Source organism: Mauremys reevesii, linkage group 12 (assembly GCF_016161935.1).
Source record: "Mauremys reevesii isolate NIE-2019 linkage group 12, ASM1616193v1, whole genome shotgun sequence".
In the NCBI taxonomy this organism is placed as follows: domain Eukaryota; kingdom Metazoa; phylum Chordata; order Testudines; family Geoemydidae; genus Mauremys; species Mauremys reevesii.
In genome coordinates this window covers 6,579,171-6,599,260 of record NC_052634.1, presented here as the reverse complement: position 1 = coordinate 6,599,260, position 20,090 = coordinate 6,579,171, and the positions used below count along the sequence as shown (strand labels likewise).

At 55.4% G+C, this 20,090-nt stretch overlaps 1 protein-coding gene across 4 annotated transcripts in view; it reads left to right on the top strand.

The window, feature by feature from the left end:
* Positions 1-1,680: 1,680 nt before the first annotated feature.
* Positions 1,681-20,090, top strand: part of MCAM (melanoma cell adhesion molecule) — a 36,451-nt gene continuing 18,041 nt past the window's right edge. For 3 of the 4 annotated variants that reach the window (XM_039496793.1, XM_039496791.1, XM_039496789.1), the window contains exon 1: positions 1,696-1,785. In XM_039496793.1, coding sequence (XP_039352727.1) covers positions 1,734-1,785 — 52 coding nt within the window. In that variant the 5' untranslated portion in view covers positions 1,696-1,733. Of the gene's footprint in view, positions 1,786-20,090 lie in introns of all 4 variants that reach the window. The other variant, XM_039496790.1, reaches the window with a different exon arrangement.

Below are 20,090 nucleotides of genomic sequence, written 5' to 3'. Positions count from 1 at the left end.
TCTCTCAATAGAAGATAACAGCCTACTACTGCTACCAGAGCTAGTCCTTTCCCTCGGGTGGTAGAGACAGTGCTGGGGATCCTGCTGATGACCCATGGTGGGAGATGGTCATTACAGATGCCCCAACATTCAGGATATTTAAAACTAGACTGGGCAAACCACTGGCAATGGGATTCTCAATCTGGGGGTTGCAAACCAGTTGTCGGGGATCATGACTGTATCTGTCCTTCCCATACTGCTAAATGGTAGCAGGGTCCCAGCTTGATGGGACGGGTCCCAGGGTGGAAAATCAGATGTACATATCTTAAGGAAACAAGCCTACATTAGGCTCAGCTGGATAGCCAGGGACCCCAATGGGTTTTTTCCATCTCTGATGCCTAGGAGCCGGCTGCTACAAACTTTCCCTGTCCATTTGTAACCCCAAACCGGCTGAACCAGACAAGCTGCAATTCTTCAGGCTAAATTGAAATTAAACCCCCAATAACAGAGTTATAAGCACTTGAAAAACAGACTGTGCCCAGACCCAGTAAAGCATTTCCTCTAAGTTTCCAGTTACAGGGCTATTTATGAGGCTGGAGAACAACCTAGAGACATGGGATTGATGTTATTTACTTATAGCAGAGACATGATAACCGTCTGCAGCTAACTGCTGCGTGCGAAGGGGAGGAATGATTTAAGGTGGTACACGGAGCAGGGTGGGTAATAAGGAGTCACGGGATGAAGTTAAGAAAAACTGGCTGGATAACAGGAAAAGCAGCAAGATCTGCTCAGCTGTAGCATCCTCTCAGTGGAAGCCTCATTGCTTGGATTAATCATGGCTATATTAAAGCAGCTCCAATCCAGATTGAGGCCCCATTGTGCCAGGTGCTGCCCAGACATATCATGAGAAGATTCCTTACCCCAGACAGCTTAAGTGGACAAGATAGACATAGGATGGGAGAGGGGAAAACGACACAAAATCTCCAAAACCAAAGCCTCTAGACTAGCAAAAGTTCAGCAGGAAACCATCCTGTATGGGCCTTTCTGCTGTCCAACTCCTGCAGCAATCTGGCAGTGCAGGGGCTGGGAGGTTGTGACCATCCAGACTGATGTGTTTATTTATGTGCAGCAGGCTAAGGTGCAGAGCCTCTGGAAGGCAAACCTGCCAGTGCAGCAATGAAATAGGTGTCTGCAAATGGCAAAGGGAGAGCTGTCATCTGGGCTTGGAACAAAAGCCAGCGTGGGGGGAGCTGGACAGAAAAACCAACCTGCATCTTCCCAACCAAACCTGCAGCCACAACTCAACTGTTCACTTGAGGGGAAGGGGTCCCGGAAACGGAGCCAACCAGCTGCTGAGACGGCAGGGGAAGGACCATGCCTGGTTTTCCTGCTTGGAGGGAAAGCAGCAGCCGGGGGCTCTGATAAGGCGCAGGCACCTCTGTGCCATTAAAGGTGTATGGAAATAAATGCCCCCATCTCCCAGCGCTGCCCTCCGGGGAGCAGAGTCTGTGCAGCTGCCCTGGGACAGCTCCTCTCCCGCCCCCCTCCCTGGCCTGCCCCCGCTGAAGCGGTGGAGGAGGAGCGCTGCCCTGCGTGCCGGGGGCTGGAGAGAGGGGCTGGCTCGGTGCAATCGGTGGCCCCTGCTTGGACCAGCTCCCAGTCCAGCCCCCTCCTCCCTCCCTCCCACCTGACGTCAGCCCCTGGGCTTCTCCAAACCCGCCGAGCCGCCCCGGCCTCACTCTGCGGCTGCGACCATGGCTCTGCGCCTGCTGCTGGGCTGCGGGCTCCTGCTCTGGGGCGCCACAGGTGAGCCGGAGCGGGGCGCGCCCGCCGCAGATCGGACCCTCCGGCGGCGGCGGGGAGAGGGGGCGCGGGGGGCGGGCGGGCGCTGGGGGGCTGGCTGCGGGGGGAGCCGTGCGCGGGCCCCCGTTGGTGCGGAGGGGCTGCGCCCCGATGGTTTAGATCCGACTCTTTGTGCCTTGGACCCGCTCGGGGGGCGTGTGGGGGGGGGACGGACCAGTTCGGCTTGGGAGTTTCCACGTGCGCTGGGCTCGTGTCGAGAAGCCGATCCGAATCCAGCCAGCTCGAGGCTGGTGCATTCGGGTCCTGCTCGCGCCTCTCCTTGATCCGGAGGGGGCAGCGCAGGGCGGGGCTCTGTGTCTGGGTGGTTTTGGGGGTGGAGGGGAGGCTCGGATGGAAATCGACGCCTCTCCTGCACCGGCTTGGGTGGAGGAGCAGTGAGTGCCCCTTGCAGCCAGGTTTTGCTCCATAGTGAGTGCCCCTTGCAGCCAGCTTTTGCTCCATGGTGGCCAGTTTCCATGGCTCTGGAGCTGTGCTGGTTTGAGGGGCATCTGGGCAAAGCCGGGCTTAGGGGGGCGGGAGTGCCAGCTCCTCACAGCTTTGTGCTCCTTGTAAAGTGAAGCGCAGGGAGGGGTTTGTGCAGCTAGAGCGACTGCCTGGCCCAGAGGGTGGGGAAAGGGGCTAGGAGCAGTGTGACACTGGGGGTAGAGAATGGAAGCGCTTGCCTCTTGGGGCATGGCTTTTGGGCACTGGACCAAACTGATAAACGGAGGGTTTCTGCCTGTGCCTAGCGGGAGCCAGTTTCAGTGGAAATACAGGGATGATATGTGTCTCCCCCTAATCTAGGGCCAAGGAGACATAGGGGGTTGTAAATCATATTTCTGTCTGCAAACTCCGGCCTGGTTTAAACAGGGAGCTGTAGCGGAGTAATGAAAGGTGTGATTTGATAGTGATTGAATTAATCTGGTGCGACTGGATGCTCATATTGGTTTGAACCTGATTTAGAGCAATTTAACTGGAAACCAAATATCAGAGGGGTAGCCTTGCTAGTCTGTATCCACAAAAACAACGAGGAGTCCGGTGGACCATTGAACTCCTCATTGTTTGTTTAGCTGTAAAGGTACAGGTTCAGGCTAAACCAAGAGAACAGCTTTGAAACCAATATGAGCAGTTTTCAAACTGATGTAGATTAAGCCAGTACACTTTTCTATGTGTAGACAAGTCCACAGTGCTTAACAGAGAGAGAGGGAAAAACAATCGTGTTGCCCCTTTGGCCTGAGTGGGTTTGGTTGTTTCAGTTATGAGGAGAAATTGATGATCGAGTCCGGGATCTTTGATTCAACTCTATTTATTTGCAAAGAATGGACAAAGTCCTGTTTCCCTGAACACAGCAACAATCAAACAGGAGGACAGTTTCTTTGCTCACAGTTCCAAGCCCCTCGTCCATCCTCTACTCTGCCCAAAAGCTCAGTCTCTTGGCTTTTTGCAGTGCTTGCTCTGACTGTGCCTGGTGCTTCCTAGCTGCCCTTTATCTCAGCTTCTCTGGTCTTTTCTGCTGTTTCTTCCCCAGACACTAACTTTCACAAAACAATAGCTAGCAGAATCCCTCTGCCCAAATGTGCCTTGGGTGCCTTTGATTTGGGTGGTGACAGGACTGTGTTTTGGGTGGAGGCTGCGATGGTTTCAGTGACCTGGTCACATAAAGGAGTTTAATGCCCAACCTAGAACAATATTCTTGCAGTTACTTGTCCACCTTATATAGAGAGATTTTCACTGCTTCACATGTATGGTCAGTTTCTCCCTTAGCCTCCGCTCCTCTGTGAATGGTTATAAACCGCCACTCAGGACATACCATTTAAAGGAGCCTCTTCTCAGATACAAGCATTTCTTAACAATGAACCAATTTAAAAAAATTCCAGTTAACGGTGTGCCTAAAGTGCACGTTTCAAACGGCATCCACACAGCACTGCTGGCATGCAGCCACCTCTGGGGTGGGGTGTGGCAGCTAAACAGCATAATAAGAGAGGAAACTTTGGCAAGGGGATGAGAGCTAATCCCTGCTCTTATTAAATGACGGGGGGTCTTAATGGCCATGCAGACTAGACACACCTTGTGATTATTTCTGAAGAGTGGTTTAGGAGACTCCACACGCTGGGGTCTCCTAAACCACTCCAGAGAGAGGGCTTGGTCCAGTCCTGCTGGTATTCAAACTACTGGTGCCAAAGAACCCAGGAGTTTCGCACTAAGGTTTAGGCAGCCAACCCATCACCTGATCTCTTACCCAGCCAATGTGATCTCCTGAGCTTTCCTGTTAGGGTCACTGACATGTCGGAGCTGGCAGGGGGATGGGCGTGATGCCGTTTCCCCAAACACAGAGAGAGACCTGCTGGTTTAGGGCAGCGGGGGAATCCCTTTCATAATATGGAGAGAAGAATTTGCCGGCTCTTCCCATATGGCAAATGGGACCCTCATCCCTGAAGCTGTGCTATAAAATACTCCCCAAGCTTTGGATTCCTGTCTGTAGCAGCAGCAACTTGAATTCTGCTGCCCTCACCCAAAATCCCCCTCGTATGATGGGGAAGGGCTGGTCCTCCTTCCTATCATGCTGCTGGTGCGGCTGGGGGAGTCAGCAGAGAGCGATGTTACAAAGGAAACGTGCCAGGGCTTGGCTTTTCTTCTCCAGGGTGCTTTTGCCGCGGCCATCCAGACAACGAATCTGGGGGGAAAGGGAAGCAGCTTCTTCTTTTATCTTTCTCTTGCTGCTGACCTCCTCTTTGTAAACCTGGTGCCTTGAACTCCAGTGCCAGGGTGGGCACGGGCGTGGCTGCCGCCACCCGGGTGTTGAACTGGGTGTGCTGAGCTGGTGGCACGCATGGGGCTGAAATTTTGGTGCTGTGCTGAAGGCAAGTGTTGCTTGGCGTGCCCCCACCTCCGCCCAGCAGACACACGCGTCTCCCCTCGTTCTAGAAAGCCAAGCGCCGGGCTGGGAAATACCAGGCTTATACCAGGCTTTATGCAGAGCCCTCGCCATACACAGCATGGGCTGCCCAGACGGGGTTCCTGGAGGTGGGGGTGCAGAGCACAGAGATAATCGGCACATGGGGGCTCGCTATTTCAGCTAGACCAGGAACGGTAGGCAGTTCCGTCTGGAGATGGGGCGAGGGGTGGACTGGAATAAGGGCAGCCCCTTTCTATCATTCACCCCCTTTTCTGGATGGTCCTGAAGTGTCTTTGACCCTTTCTGGGGCTGGAGGCACCCAGCAAAGCCTTGAGAGTGAGGTCAGAGCCCAGGCCTGGGAGCCAGGATCTGCTGAGCACTAACGCCTGGGGCACATTGCTTCTCCTCTCCCTACGCCTGCTGTCCCCGCCTGTAAAACAGGGGGGTTCTGCCCCTCCCAGGAGGGTGGCTCATGCCAGCCCAGTGCTATGGGGGTGTAGGGGGCTGGCCATGATCCTGCTGGGCTCCTGCGCTTGTTTGTTTACCCAGCTTGCAAAAGCAAGAAACCCCGTTCCAGCCTCAGACTCATGGAGAGGGGGCTGCGAGAGCCAACACGAGGGGCATGGGGGTGAGGCATGGCAGCATGGGCAGCAGAGGCTGCGGTGGGCCGGAGCATGGCGAATCTGTATTGATTCCTATCCAGGGCTGGTCAGGTCTACTGGGAGCCGGCCATCGCTTTCCCTTCTAGGCAGTTTTCCCCAGAGCCATGTGTTTCTCTTGGCCTTTCTCACTTGTTCTTTTTTTATCCTCTCTCCAGGCTGGTTGGTTTTTTGTTAGCCTGTGTATGTTTGTGTATTTTTTCCCTTTCCATTCACAGCTGCCTCCTCTCCCATCAGCCAGAGCTCAGCAGTTCCCACTGGGCTGGCTTGCCCCATCCCCGGGTCAGCACTCAGCTGATAGCCGATCTCCTCCCCAGGTTGTGTCGGGGTATTCGGATATCCAGCCCACTCCCTGGGCTCCATAGAGACAGTTAGCCGTGTCTGTGAAGTCCTGTCCCACTCAGCCTGGCCAAGTTACGTCCCGTGTTGTTCCCAGGCGAGCTAAATGTGAATAATCAAGGCTTAGCCTCGTGAACCCGCCATGTGATTCAGGGTTTCCCAGGCTGCATACTGCTCCCACGACCCCATATGAAACCCCACCGCCAGCCCCCGAGCTATCGGAGCTGCATCTCTGCACATCGTGGCTAGTCGGTCACCCAAAGCAGTGCAAGGGCTGGGAGGGATGGGCTGGCTCTGGTGGACTGGGAACAGGATAGGGAGCCTTTCACCAGTTCAGAGCCGTCACTGTCTCACGGCCATTCGGTAGCTTGGGCAGAGTGATCGGATGGATAATAGTCTGGTCCTTGGTGGGCAGTATTCTGCTGCACTTTGTGCCGGGAGGCTGAGGACTGAACAAGTGGCAGAGACTAGGGGGCACCCTTTCAGGTCAGGGCAGCGGCATGTTCCTTGAGGCGTGCTGCAGGGAAGGTTGCCCGGCTGTGCCCTATGCAATATCCCACCTTCCCCCAGCACTGAATGCTTCTGCAGGGCCCTGGATGCCTCTCCAGAACCCCCAATACAGGCTGTCCGGGCCTGCAGCTGGAAGGACCCCTACCCTTGTGTGGCTTGTTGCCATTGCATGTACATTGAGAGAGTTAGCAGGGCCCGTGCAGATTTAAAGGGCTGACGCTGGAACGCGGGTCGGCGTGGAGGTAAAATGGAACTTGCAGTAGGGGTGGAACTAGTTGATTCAAGGGAGTGGGAGTCAGGACGCCTATCTTCTCCTGACTCGGTGTGTGGGGCAAATCGCTTCTCCTCTCTGTGCCTCCCTCTGAGCAACGGGGCACAGTGATCCTCCCCCCCCCCGCGTGCGAGATTCTGGGCTGAGCTATGCGGAGCAGTAAGGACAGAGATCTGACAAGTAGCATGAAAGGACCAGCAGCTGCTTCGTAGCAGCAAGAGGAGTGCTTTGGAAACCTCCGCTCCCACATCTGGCCAGAGGCTCCCAGCACGCCCCGCTCTCCCGGGCCTGGAACTGTTGGGGGGTTGGTTTTTTTAAATGACCCAGGTGAGGATGCCCAGCTAGGGCATGGGAGCAGGGCTGGCGCCCCTCCAGCAGGGCTCTGGTTGCTGAATATTTTTTTTGTGGGCGAGCCTGGCCACTGGGAAGTGTTTTACGACTCCTGTAAGTGCAGGGCTGGCTCCAAGCTTGGAGCTGGGCCCCCTGCCGGCCCACCTCAGACCCGCCGGTGGGGGTTGGGCTTTGCAGGAGGAGGGGCGGGGGGGGTACTTTTTCCTCCTGAAGTGTAAAAGGCCGATCTTTGTTCGTGTGCAGTGCTGGCCCCAGGCCCGAAGTTCCCGAACCAGCTTGGAAGGCGCAGGAACTAACCGCTCTCTTGCAATAGAAAGCCGTAAATCTGCAGGGCTCTCTTTGAAACCCTGCCCGGCAGCTTGGAGCAAAGGGTGCAGAGTGCTGGCTGGTGTGAGGCTTGATAGCGCTGCTGCTGGTGAGCAGCTGACAGGCCATTTCCTGGGGGGTTTCTGCCTCTTGGCCATGCTGGTCCCATGTGTTTTGTGCAGGATCCGTCTGGGAGGGGCTGGGAGCTCCCCCTGTTCCTGCCCTGCACCTTACAGCACCCAATGCTGGGAGAAACTGGGACTGAGGCAGCTGGGGGCTCTCTGCGCGGCCCTCTGCTAGAAGAGGCTGATACCCGAGTCACTAGGCACCAGCTGCCCTGCAGTGCCTCCTGGTGACCAGTCCCCTCTCATGCAGGCCCTGAGCAGATTAACCTTAGGCACAGCATCCCGGGCTTCTCTGAGCTGCTGGCCACAGCCCTGGGAGACGCTCTCCCTTGGGGCAGGGAGTCGTCCGATTGCAGGACTGGGGTAGAAACAAGGGGGTGGGAGGTGCTTAAGAGAGGCTGGGACAGCTTGGGGGGGCTGGGGGGTGGACGGTCCTGTGCATGGTGCAGGGCGAGCGAGATTGGTACCTCGCTGCGCAGAGGGTTCAGGGCATTCAGTGGTGGCTGACCTTAACTGTGCATCTCTGAGGGGGAGGAGCCACCTCCCCTGGACCGTGCCCATGGCTGATTGAGAGTCTCCCCTAGGTCTGCTGGTGGCCTCCTTGGCCCGATGCCTGCTGGCTTCTCTTGTCCTCTCTCTGCCGGGGGAGGGGATGGGAGTTGGGGTGGGTTCTGGGAAGTTACTGTTCCGTGGGGCGGTGGCCTGAATCCCAGGCCCCTTGGGGCAGGAGCCATCCCGCTCCCTGGTTCTCTGCCATGGGCCGGTAGAACCTGATGGGCATGGGTCCGCACTCGGGCTGCCGGCCGGGCACCAGGAGCCATGTTCCAGTCGAGCCAGTCCCCAGCCTGGTTTGTGGCCCCGCTGGCCGAGCCGTGATGGCTCCTGCCCCTCGCTGCCCACAAAGCTTTTCTCTGGGGCGCCTTTCCTGGGCTCTCCCTGCGCTGATGGCAAACCGCTGTGCGTCTGGCCCTGCCCACATGGCTCCAAGTCCTGCCTTTGCCCCTCCACTGAACCTGAGGGGCCCTCAGGCTATGCAGCGCCCACCCTTACCGGCCTTTTCCCCAGGGCTGGGGACCTTCCTCCTAAGAGGGACCCCAAGGATGGCTCCGGGCAGGCTCCTGGCTGCCTTTGCCATGGGGAAGAGCGGTGGGGGGCCGTGAGCCCCTGTTGTCCCCCAGCCCTGGCTGTGGCAGTGCCAGCACAGGGCCTCTGACTGTGCTGCTCTGCCAGGGCAGGGCGTGCAAGCCCGAGGCATGACGGGCCAGAAGGGCCTATTGCCCGCTGCGCTCAGAGCCCCGTGGGTCTCATCTTTAGGACTGGTTTTGCAGCAGCCTGGCACGAGATAACAGTCACCACCCAGGCAAGCTTGCCCCGTGGGGGGCTGTGAGGGGAGCTCTGGGGCCCTTTCTGCCCTTGGGTTCTCTGCTGAGTTGTGTGCTTGAGTCTTGGGCTCTCTTGTCCCGTTGGGACCTGCCCTGAGACTCACCTGGCCACTGTGGGTCTGGAGCAAACCCCGCTCCCTCCCCCTGCCACTGGCAGACGTGTCCAAGGCGGGGGAGTCTGGATCTCCAGTCCCCAGCCGCCTTCCATTGTGTGCCTGACTCTTCAAAGCAGGGAGAGCTTGGCTGAGTGCAAACAAAGCCAGCTGTGCCTGCTTGAGTCCTCTCCCCTGCCGGCCCCTTCCAGGCAGATGCCCCAGTCTGCCTCTTAGCCCGTTCTCCACCACCACTAATCCAAATCCCTCTCCCCACTGAGCATGGACCCCAAAAGCCTGGAGGCACCAGGCTGGTCCAGCTGAGTGGCCCTGAGTGACAGTGGAGTCATGCCCAGCACCTCTCCAGCCTGAGGTTGTGGGGGTGGGGGGGCGTTAGACTGACGATGGATCCTCTCTGGCTGCTGGGATTCGGAGCGGGGAGCTTCCCTTTCTCGGTGGGCGTGGGGGCAGGGTCTGCTGTGTGAAAGGTCTCTCTGTTCCCTGCGCCGCCCCGGCCATGCCCTCTGCCCCGGCGCAGAAAGTTCTCTGGGCTCCTCAGCACTGTTCCCTCAATGCAATCATTGTATCCCGAGGCTCCCCCTCCAGTGTTCAGGGCCTGGCCTCCCCTCCTCCTCCTCCCGACAGCCCAGACCTAGTCTGCCCCACACAGAGCCCTGGCCACTCCTCTCCAGAAGGGATCAAAGCTGTGAGTCAGACGGGACCCTGAACAGGAGGTAGGGGGTGGGATTGTCAACCTGAGTTAGGGAGCTGCTGAGAGAAGAGGTGGGGAGATGGCGGGGTACATCCGGAGGTATCCCCTGAGCCTGCCGTCCCCGGCTCAGCCCCTCGCCGTGGTGTTCAGCCTCTCTCTGTGCCCCTAGGGGAGCTGGGGAGGATCCAGGGCAGCGGGCACTCCGACGTGCCGGCAGTGGGGTGCGGCACGTGTGCCAAGGCCCTAACAAAAGGAACGTTCTTTGCCTCGTGGCGGGTGGCAGATTCCGGGCATTCTTGGGCTCTGAGCTCATGGCGCTGGCTGGACTTCTCATCCGTGCCGGAGCTTGGGAGGGTGGGGGGGCAGGGGCAGCTGGCGCTCTCTCTCTCTCTGAGCCTCTGGCCAGCAGCACCAGCTGGGTCTGCTCCTCCCCGCTTCCCCCAGCGTCCCTTCTTTGTGCGTTAGGTGGCGGTGGCTGGCATGGTGGCAGAGCTTACAGCCCATCTCTGCCCAGGAGATCTGGAGCCAGGCTTGGGCCCACCTCTCCCCATTGGGGTTTTGCAGCAGGCTGCGCTGACATGGATGGAGTCTCCTCAGGCTGCCACCCCGGCCGGCTGCTCTCTCAAAGGTGCAGGATCTGTGCCTTGATGCGCTTATCACCCGTAATCCCCTGCCAGGCTCAGGGAGCAGCGTGACCATGGGCAGCAGGTAAATGGGCTGTCTCTTTGCAGAGAGCAGCTCCATCTGGTCCATTAGCCCCCCCACACACACACACATCCCAGCTCTGTGGCATGGTCAGTCTCTTAGGCTTCCTCTGCAGCTCGTTAATGATTCCTTGTGTTCGCTAACCTCAGCTCATTACCTGCCCTCACTGCTTAATGTGCACTCAGCATGCATGGCCCCTTCCTATTCCAGATCGGTGTATTTCCATGCCTGGGGTGCTTCACCATCCCCCCAGATCGGGGACGGGGAGTCCCAGGAACATTGTCGTCTGCCCTGGATTTCCCTTGTCCTGCTCTCACTCCCTGTCCCCCCACCACACAGTCTCTTGGGCTGCTCTGAAGCCCACTTTGCTAGCTTGTCCACAGCCCTGGGGTCCCATTCAATCCCTGTCCTTAGCACCACAGGTCTCCCAAGGCCTCTGTGCTCTGGGGGCTACCTGGACCCCTGTGGGGACAGGGGATCTGCAGGGAGTTGCATCTGCCCGCCCCTGGGTTTGGGTTGCCTCCGGCTATACGGGAGAGGATATAGTTTCTCCTCTGGGCTGCTCATTCACTCCTGCCCTGGTCAGTGGCAAGTGAGTGGCTGGCTTCCCTCTGGCGGCTGTTTGGCGGCCACATATGTAACGAGTTTGGTGGGTCTCGACTCAGGTCCTAGTGAGCAGATGTAGACATGGCTCTGGGCACAAGAGCCAAGGCTGGAATGGGCCGGCGAGATGGACTAGTGCTCTCCCTGGGCGTTGTCTGGGTCGCTGAGTTAATGCTCGGCTGGGGGAGTGGGCCAGGAAAAGCCACCTGGCCGGGGGCAGCTGGTGCTTGGGGCTGAGAGCGCAGAGCGCAGGTGGAGTATTTGCTGAGCAAACTTCTCTGTTTGCCAGCCGGGGCCGGGGGGGAAGAGGGGTGCTCTGGTTTAGCAGCATGGGTGCCCCCAACCCAGCAGTGAGCGGAGCCTGCAATGGCTCATCCCGGCTCCATGGGAAATGGGGTCCCTAAGAACCAGGCTGTCCCAGAATCCAGGCAGGATCGCTCCCCGTACCTCCCCGTTCGCCACCGCTGGGCTGTCTCAAGTGACAGAGCCTCCCCCCCTTCCCTTGGGAGCAGGAGAGATCTTGCTCTTGGGATTACTCCCATGGCTCCTGTTCTTTCTTGCAGTCCCTCTCCCGTGTGGCATGCTCGCCCTGTGGCTGGCTGCCTACCCTGCCCTCCGGGGCTCAGCCAGCCTTCCTGGGCCGAATCCAGCCCTGCTGCCAGGCCCATTGAGTTCTCCGTCTGCGCCCTGGAATGGCTGGGCTGGGGGTTAGTGCCAGAGCCACTCACGCTGGGCTGAGACCCCTTGTTTACATGCAGGGTTTGTTTACCGGCCCCGGGCCCGTCAGTTCGGGAAGCATCTCTGCTGCCCAGCTCCTGCCAGCGCCGGGTCGATAAGCCATTACATTTTCTCCAAAGCTCTGGAGCCCGGCCAGCCGCTCCATTACCGCTGCGAGGCTGGGAACACATGTGCCGAGGAACCCAGCCCACGCCGCACCACTTTGCCAGCATCCCCCATTCTCTGGTGCCATCCATCAAGGTGCTGGGCCTTGGTCAGGCTGCTTTCAGGATTGGCCCCGTTTTGCAGATGACGATCTGAAGAACACAGAGATTCGGACTTGCCAAGGTCACACAGGGCTGGTCCTGGCAAAGGCAGGATGCAGAATCCCAGGGCAGGAGGGCTGGGGCGGCTCCCCCCATCCCCATCGGCTGCTCAGTCGTATTAATTTAGATGCATTAAATGTGCTAAAGCTGTTAATGTAACGCAGTCACTGTCCAGTGGTAGACGAGGTTCGAGGTTTGGTATCCAGAGATCTCAGTGCCATGGCAAAGCCCCCCATTAAAAACCCATCCAACCTCTGATTAAAGATCAAGAAAAGAAGGAAAAACGGTGGCAGCCTTTGAAATGCAGGGTAGTGAGTGAGGTTTCAGTGTAACAATGGATCTGGCTTCCTTCCCCTGGAGCTGGAGAGTGTTTAGAAGGAACCACCTGGATCTGATGGTCCCTTGGCTGGTGCCAAAGGCGGCGATAACTGGCCTTTGGGGGAAAAGAGAAGCTGGGCTGGAGCTGTCCTTGCTGCTGCTGTTAAAGTCTGAGCCTGTTTAGTCTCAGGTGGAGCCTGATGGGGAAGCTTGTACCAGTCACCTCCATCTGTTCTTTGTCTTTTCCCCCACAAGTCTCTTCCTTTACGGCCCTGCAAAGGCAGTGATAGGTGGAATAGCCCATCCCCTCATTATCTGCCCATCCCTTACGCCTGATATCGGACACACCAATTTGGGGCTGTTAATTTCCGGTTTCACACCACCTGTTTCCACCAGGCCTGATTTCCAGGAGGAGAAAGACCCACTCGGGGGCTTTGAAACTCCAGCCTAACTGGGTGGGGTGCGGGAGGGACTGGCCAGCCTGGGGGGGCTAGGGAGGGAGAGCAAGGCAAGGCCTTGCAGCCAGCTACACAACCTGGGCACAAAGCCACATGCTGGGCAATAGGCCCAGTTGCCTCGCAGGTTTTTAGTACTTTAGAACATAAGAACGGCCAGACTGGGTCATCCCAGTGATCCGTCTAGCCCAGGATCCTGTCTGCCAACAGTAGCCAAAGCCAGGTGCTTCAGAGGGAATGAACAGAACAGGGCAATTATCGAGTGATCCATCCTCTGTCGTCCACTCCCAGCTTCAGGCAGTCAGAGGCTTAGGACACCCAGAGCATGGGGTGGCGTCCCTGACCATCTTGGCTAATAGCCATGACGGGCCTATCTGCCATGAACTTATCTAGTTCTTTTTTGAACCCTGTTATACTTTTGCCTTCACAACATCCCTTGGCAATAAGTTCCACAGGCTGTGTGTGTGTTGTGTGAAGAAAAACGTCCTTTTGTTTGTTTTAAACCTGCTGCCTATTAATTTCATTGGGTGATCCCTGCTTCTTGTGGTGTGTAGGAGGAAAGAATGCTCCCTTATTCACTTTCTCCACACCAATCATGATTTTATAGATCTCTGTCATATCCCCCCTTAGTTGTGTCTTTTCCAAGCTGAACAATCCCAGTCTTTTTAATCTCTCCACATACGGAAGCTGTTCCATATTCTTAATCATTTTTGTTGCCCTTCTCTGTACCTTTTCCAATTCTAATATATCTTTTTTTGAGATGAGGGTGACCAGAACTGCATGCAGTATTCAAGGTGTGGGCGTACCATGGATTTATATAATGGTTCCTAACATTCTGTTCTCTTTTTTTCCTGCTGCTGCACACTGAGTGGATGTTTTCAGAGAACTATCCACAATGACGCCAAGATCTCTTTCTTGTGTGGTAACAGCTAACTTAGACCACACCATTTTGTATGTGTAGTTGGGATTATGTTTTCCAATGTGCATTATTCTGCATTTATCACCATTGAATTTCATCTGCCATTTTCTTGCCCAGTCACCCGGTTTTGTGAGATTCCTTTGTGACTCTTTGCAGTCTACTTTGGACATAACTATGTTGAGTAATTTTGTGGTGTTTTCAAGTTTTGCCACCTCACTATTTACCCCCTTTTCCAGCTCATTTATGAATATGTTGAACAGCACTGGTCCCAGTACAGATCCCTGAGGGACATCACTATTTACCTCTCTCCATTCTGAAAACTGACCATTTATTCCTACCTTTTGTTTTCTGTCTTTTAACTAGTTACTGATCCATGAGAGGACCTTCCCTTTTATCCCATGACAGCTTACTTTGCTTAAGAGCCTTTGGTGAGGGACCTTGTCAAAAGCTTTCTGAAAATACAAGTATACTATACCCATTGGATCACTCTTGTCCAGATGCTTGCTGACCCCCGCAAAGAATTCTAGTAGATTGGTGAGGCATGATTTCCCTTTACAAAAGCCATGTTGACTCTTCCCCAACAAATCATGTTCATCTGTGTGTCTGGTAATTCTGTTCTTTGCTATAGTTTCAACCAATTTGCCTGGTATTGAAGTTGGGCTTATCAGCCTGTAATTACTAGGATCACCTCTGGAGCCCTTCTTAAAAATAGGCGTCACATTAGCTATGGTACAGAGGCTGATTTCAGCGATAGGTTAGATACCACAGTTAAGTATCAGAGGGGTAGCCGTGTTAGTCTGGATCTGTAAAAAGCAACAAAGAGTCTGCATGCGTCTGACGAAGTGGGTATTCACCCACGAAAGCTTATGCTCCAATACATCTGTTAGTCTATAAGGTGCCACAGGACTCTTTGTTGCATACCACAGTTAGTAGTTCTGCAATTTCATCTTTGAGTTCCTTCAGAACTCTGGGCTGAATACCATCTGGTCCTGGGGACTTACGGTTTTAGTTTAGTGCCTAGCACCAGGCTCAGAGGGGGAGCACCGATGGGTATGAAGGGGCTGCATTCCCCCCCAATGCCAGGCTAGGTGCTGGAGACAGAGGGTGAAGAGGTTGCCAGGCTGGTGTCTGACTAGGCAACCCCCACAGTTGTGCTGTCTGAGCAGGCTCAGGCTGTCCCCCTGGCCTGTGCCCTCTGCTGCTGACATAATGCCCCATTCATGCTTGGCGTTTCCCTGAGCTCCCTGGATCCCGTGGGCAGCAAGGGGCTGGTGACATCAGCGTTCGGTCACCCCCCACTCCGGCCACAGAGACCCAGTCATTGTGCCGCTGGCTTGAGTCACCAGGAGCTCCTCGACGCTGCTTCCTTCTCGCCGCTTTTCACCAGCGGGGAGGAGGTCAGGGGGCCTGGAACTGCTGTCACGCTGGGGCACTGCCCCCCCAAAGGGCCATACCAGGGTCTCTATCGGGCTTTCCTCCCTCCCACAATCCTACTGTGTTGTATAGGGCACCCTGGCGTGAGCTGTAACCCTATGGCACTGCATGGAGCTGTGCTGGTGCCCCTTGCCCTGCGGAGAGGTGCTAGCAAAGGGGAGAGAAAGGCCTCAGCTGAGACCTGAAATCTGCCGGCAGCACAGAGGCTGCTGGGGAAGAGAAGGCAGCTCTTGTGTCCGCAGCCCCGAGATTGCATGAGGCGGCGGCTGGGAAGGGAACAGAGCAGAGAGCGGAGTTTAAATACTAGAAGCAGAGCTGGTGCTGGGCATAAACCCACAACACAATTTCTTCAGGCGCTGAGCAGCTCAAGCAGCCGCTTATTTGCATTTTTAGTATGTGTTGTGGGGGGGCCCCCAATATTCCTGCTTCGGGCCCCCAGAGGACTAGCACTGCCTCTGAAAGGGCAGGTAGGGTTTGTAGATGGCTCCTGAAATGAGGGAGGGAAATACAGGGAAGTGGAACTGCTGCTCTTAGAACATAACATCAGAACCACCACACTGGGTCAGACCAATGGTCCATCTAGCCCAGGATCCTGTCTGGTGAGAGTTGCCAATGGCAGGTGCTTCAGAGGGAATGAACAGAACGTGGCAGTTATTGAGTGATCCATCCGCAGTCATCCAGTCCCAGCTTCTAGCAGTCAGAGGCTTTGGGATACTCAAAGCATGGGGCTATGTCCATAACCACCTTGGCTAATCGCCATTGGTGGATTTCCCCTCCAGGAGCTTATCTAATTCTTTTTTTTGAACCCCATTATAAGTTTGGCCTTTACACATCCCCTGGCAATGAGTTCCACAGGTTGACTGTGCATTGCTTGAAGAATCATAGGACTAGAAGGGACCTTGAGAGGTCATCTAGTCCAGTCCCCTGAACTCATGGTAGGACAAGTATTATCTAGACCATCCCTGACAGGTGTTTGTCTAATCTGCTCTTAAAAACCTCCAATGACAAAAATTCCACAACCTCCCTGAACAATTTATTCCAGTGCTTAACCACCCTGACAGGAAGTTTTTCCTAATGTCCAACCTAAACTGCCCTAGCTGCAATTTAAGCCCATTGCTTCTTGTTCCATCCTCAGAGGTTAAGGAGAACAATTTTTCTCCCTCCTCCTTATAAAACCTTTTATGTACTTGAAAACTGTTATCATTCCCCCCTCTCCGTCTTCTCTTCTCCAGACTAAAAAAACCCAGTTTTTTCAATCTTCCCTCATAGGTCAGGTTTTCTAGACCTGTAATAATTTTTGTTGCTCTTCTCTGGACTGTCTCCAATTTGTCCACATCGTTCCTGAAATGTGGCACCCAGAACTTGGCACAAGACTCCAGTTGAGGCCTAATCATCACAAGTAGAGCGGAAAAATTACTTCTCATGTCTTGCTTACAATACTCTTACTAATACATCCCAGAATGATGTTCACTTCCCCCCCCCCCCAAGTGTTACACTGGTGACTCATATTTAGCTTGTGGTCCACTATGACCCCCGGATCCCTTTCTGCAGTACTCCTTCCTAGGCAGTCATTTCCTATTTTGTATGTGTGAAACTGAATGTTCCTTCCTAAGTGGAGTACTTTGCATTTGTCTTTATTGAATTACATCCTATTTACATCAGACTATTTCTCCAGTTTGTCCAGATCATTTTGAATTTTAATCCTATCTTCCACAACACTTGCAATCCCTCCCAGTTTGGTATCAGCTGCAAACTATCCTTGTACTCTCTATGCCATTATCTAAATCACTGATGAAGATATTGAACAGAACCAGACCCAGAACTGATCCCTGTGGGACCCCACTTGTTATGCCCTTTCAGCATGTCTGTGAACCACTGATAACTACTCTCTGGGAACGGTTTTTCAGCCAGTTATGCATCCACCTTATAGTAGCTTCATCTAGGTTGCATTTCCCTAGTTTGTTTATGAGAAGGTCATGTGAGACAGTATCAAAAGCTTTACTAAAGTCAAGATATACCATGTCTGCTGCTTCCCCCCCATCCACAAGGCTTGTTACACTGTCAACCAAAGCTGTCAGGTTGGTCTGACATGATTTGTTCTTGACAAATCCATTATGACTGTTCCCTATCACCTCATTATCTTCTAGATGTTCACAAATTGGTTGCTTAATGATTTGCTCCATTATCTTTCAGGGTGCTGAAGTTAAGTATTTACTTATGGGTGTTTTAAACCTGCTGCCTGTTAATTTCATTGGTGACCCCTGGTTCTTGTGTTATGAGAAGGAGTAAATAACCCTTCCCTATTCACTTTCTTCACTCCAGTCATGCTTTTACAGACCGCTACCATATTCCCCCCCTTAGTCATCTTTTCCAAGCTCAACATCCCAGTCTTTTTTATTCTCTCCTCATCTGGAAGCTGTTCCATACCCCTAGTCATTTTGTTGCCCTCCTCTGTGCCTTTGCCAGTTCTAATGTATCTGTTTGGAGCTGGGGCGACCAGAAATGCACGCAGCATTCAAGCGCGGGCATGAGATCCCTGCTCTGCTACTAGCCCTTAATGGCCCTATCCTCCAAGAGACGCAGCTTCCTTTGTGACTTGGGCAGCCAGGTCACAGTGGTCCAGGGTAGCCAAGTCTTTCAGGGCAAACTGTCCCAAGCAGGGCAGTCTCCCCTGCCTGCTCTGTGAGACTTGCCCAGGGGCTAGCCTGGGAACCCAGGCTTGCCTTCTACTCCAAGGTCCAGCTCCAGCACCCAACAACCAAGGTCTGAACTATTCTATCCCTGGCTGCTTTTTTTCCTCTGAGCCTTTCCTAGCTCTTTGGCTCCCCCCTAATTCTGGATTTTCCAGCCCAAACTCCCTCCTGGCAAGGAGTCACTGCAGGCTAGTTTTCTTTAGCTCCAAACACCCCTTCCTTCCCTCCCCAAGTGACTGCAAACTGCTTCAGTATAGGCCCCAGCTGCTCTCAGCTCCTGGGCTTTATACAGGCCCCACCTGTCCCTGTTCCTGTCCAGCTGAACCTCCTCCCTAATTAATCCCTGTTCCCTGGCTGCTCCTCCAGATGCAGCCTGGGCAGTTAATTGGCCTAGCTAGCCACCTTAACCCCTTCAGGCCTTGTGTGGAGCAGACACCTCAAATCATCCCCACGCCCTCAAGCCTGTAACCCTTGGGGGTGCGGCTGCCTCCTGCCCGGCATTTCCTTCACCGGGGCCGGCAGGGCATCCCTCTCTTGTTCTGCTTCACCCGCCAGGAGACCCACATTATCCTGGTCCACCGCAGCACCCCTAAACTTTTCCCTTTGGTTCTCTGGGTCCCAATCAGCTATTGGCAGGGCCTGCTCCGTGGCTACTCATTTCTCCTGTAGCACCTTCACTTGCCCCACAGGAACCCGCAGCCACTTTCCCTCAGTGCCTGAGTTCCCACCACAGCTGGCAGTGGCAGCTCCTACGTCCTTCTGGGCCCCCTCCGTCCCAAGCGTTTTATCTCCCCACTCCTACCGCCCCATGCTGGGTGCAGGGTTGACCACCTGCCAGGTCCACGGTCATCCCTGCCCCGTCTACTCTGACAGCCTCCGGCATGCTCCAGTCCCCAGGCGCCCCGCCTTCTTTTGTCCTATCTCACTGCGGTCCGTGCCTTCCCCTTTGCTACCCCCTAAGAGGGCAGAGCCTTTTTATAGGGCCAACCTCACGGCACCCAAACCAGCCCCTTGTCCTTGCCTTGTCAGTAGGTCGTGCTTTGGCCTTGTCTATTCCCATCCCAGTTCATAAATGGGCACCTCCTTCTTAGGGCCCCCGCTGACCACAGGCAACACACGCCCGTCCCTTCCCTTCTCTGTTCTCCCCACATGTTGGACTCTTTGGGGTTTCTTGTCTCCCTGCCTTCTGAGTAAGGCTTCGCTCCCCTGTACAGCCAGGGCCACTCTCTTTTTAGGCCTGTCCTTCACCTGCAGGCATAGCACTTCTCTGGCTTCCCGGCCCCTGTGCCCTTTCCAATGTCCCACTCTGTGCCCTCTGCTAATCTCTTGCCACGTGAGCTTAAATCAATGCAGCTGCTGTTCAGCCAGCCGTGTGTCCAATAGGTGTGCAGGTACACCTGGGCCTCTCAGGTGTCTGCTAGTTCTCCAGCACCTGCCTGCTCTGTCAGCGCCCTTCCACAGGGGTGGCGATTCTGGGTCCAGGCTGGGAGGATGCATACTGCAGCTCCCTTGTCTCTTCCCACTGTCTCCTACCCACCCAGGGTGTGTGATCTCGGCTGATCTGCCTGAAGCTCGCCCTCACGTCCCAGGCCCCTGGCTTGGCCCGGCGCTCTGACTCCAGCTTGGGGAGAAGAGGCGTTTCCAGGGAGCCAGGTGGCCTTTTGTCAGCCCTGTTTGTTAAGCTCTCCTCTCTGGGGGCAGCTGGCAGAGCACACGCAGCCCCGGGCAGGTGGGATCTGGCTGCCAGCGTTATTGGGGTTAGATCCTGCTAAGGACACTCGGGGTGCCTCCTGCTAGGCGTCTCCTGCTGTGCCAGTTCAGGGTCATCTGTAAAGCTCCTGGGTCATCTGCCCTTAGACACAACCTCTGATGCCGCGTGGCTAAGCCACTGCCCCATACCTAGGCCAGATCCTCCACTGACAGCCCTGTGGGCGAAGTGGCTGCCAGGTGCGGGGGGGCCGGGTCCCTTGCCCTGTTATCTGGGGTTTCCTTCAGTACTCAGGAGGGGCCTGGCCCCATTTCCAGGAGCCCCAGGTGCAAGTGTTCCCTGGGGCCCTTCTTACTGACCCCTCCCCAGCTGAGAAGAGGGTGAGACAGGACTCGATGGCTCTGGGGGGCAGAGAGGAGGCTGGTCTGGGAGCTCTAGCCAGTTTCCCGTCCCCTTCCACAGATCAGGATTAAGTCCAGCAGGAGATGGGGGCAGGGAAAGACCTGCAGGGGGATTATCTGCGGCTCCCCCACCCCCACGCTGTCCCGTCCCAGTGCTCTAGGGGTGCCCGGGGCGATGACACCCCCTGCCCTGGACCAGAGCAATAGGCTCCTGTGGTTTGACGCTGGCGATGTGGTGCGGGACACGAGGGCCTGGCATGGGAGGTGCCAAAGGCAGGGGGCATGGCCCTGGGCAGGAGACTCGGGTTTGCTCTTAGCAGGTTTCACTCCAAGCAGGTGCGATGTCA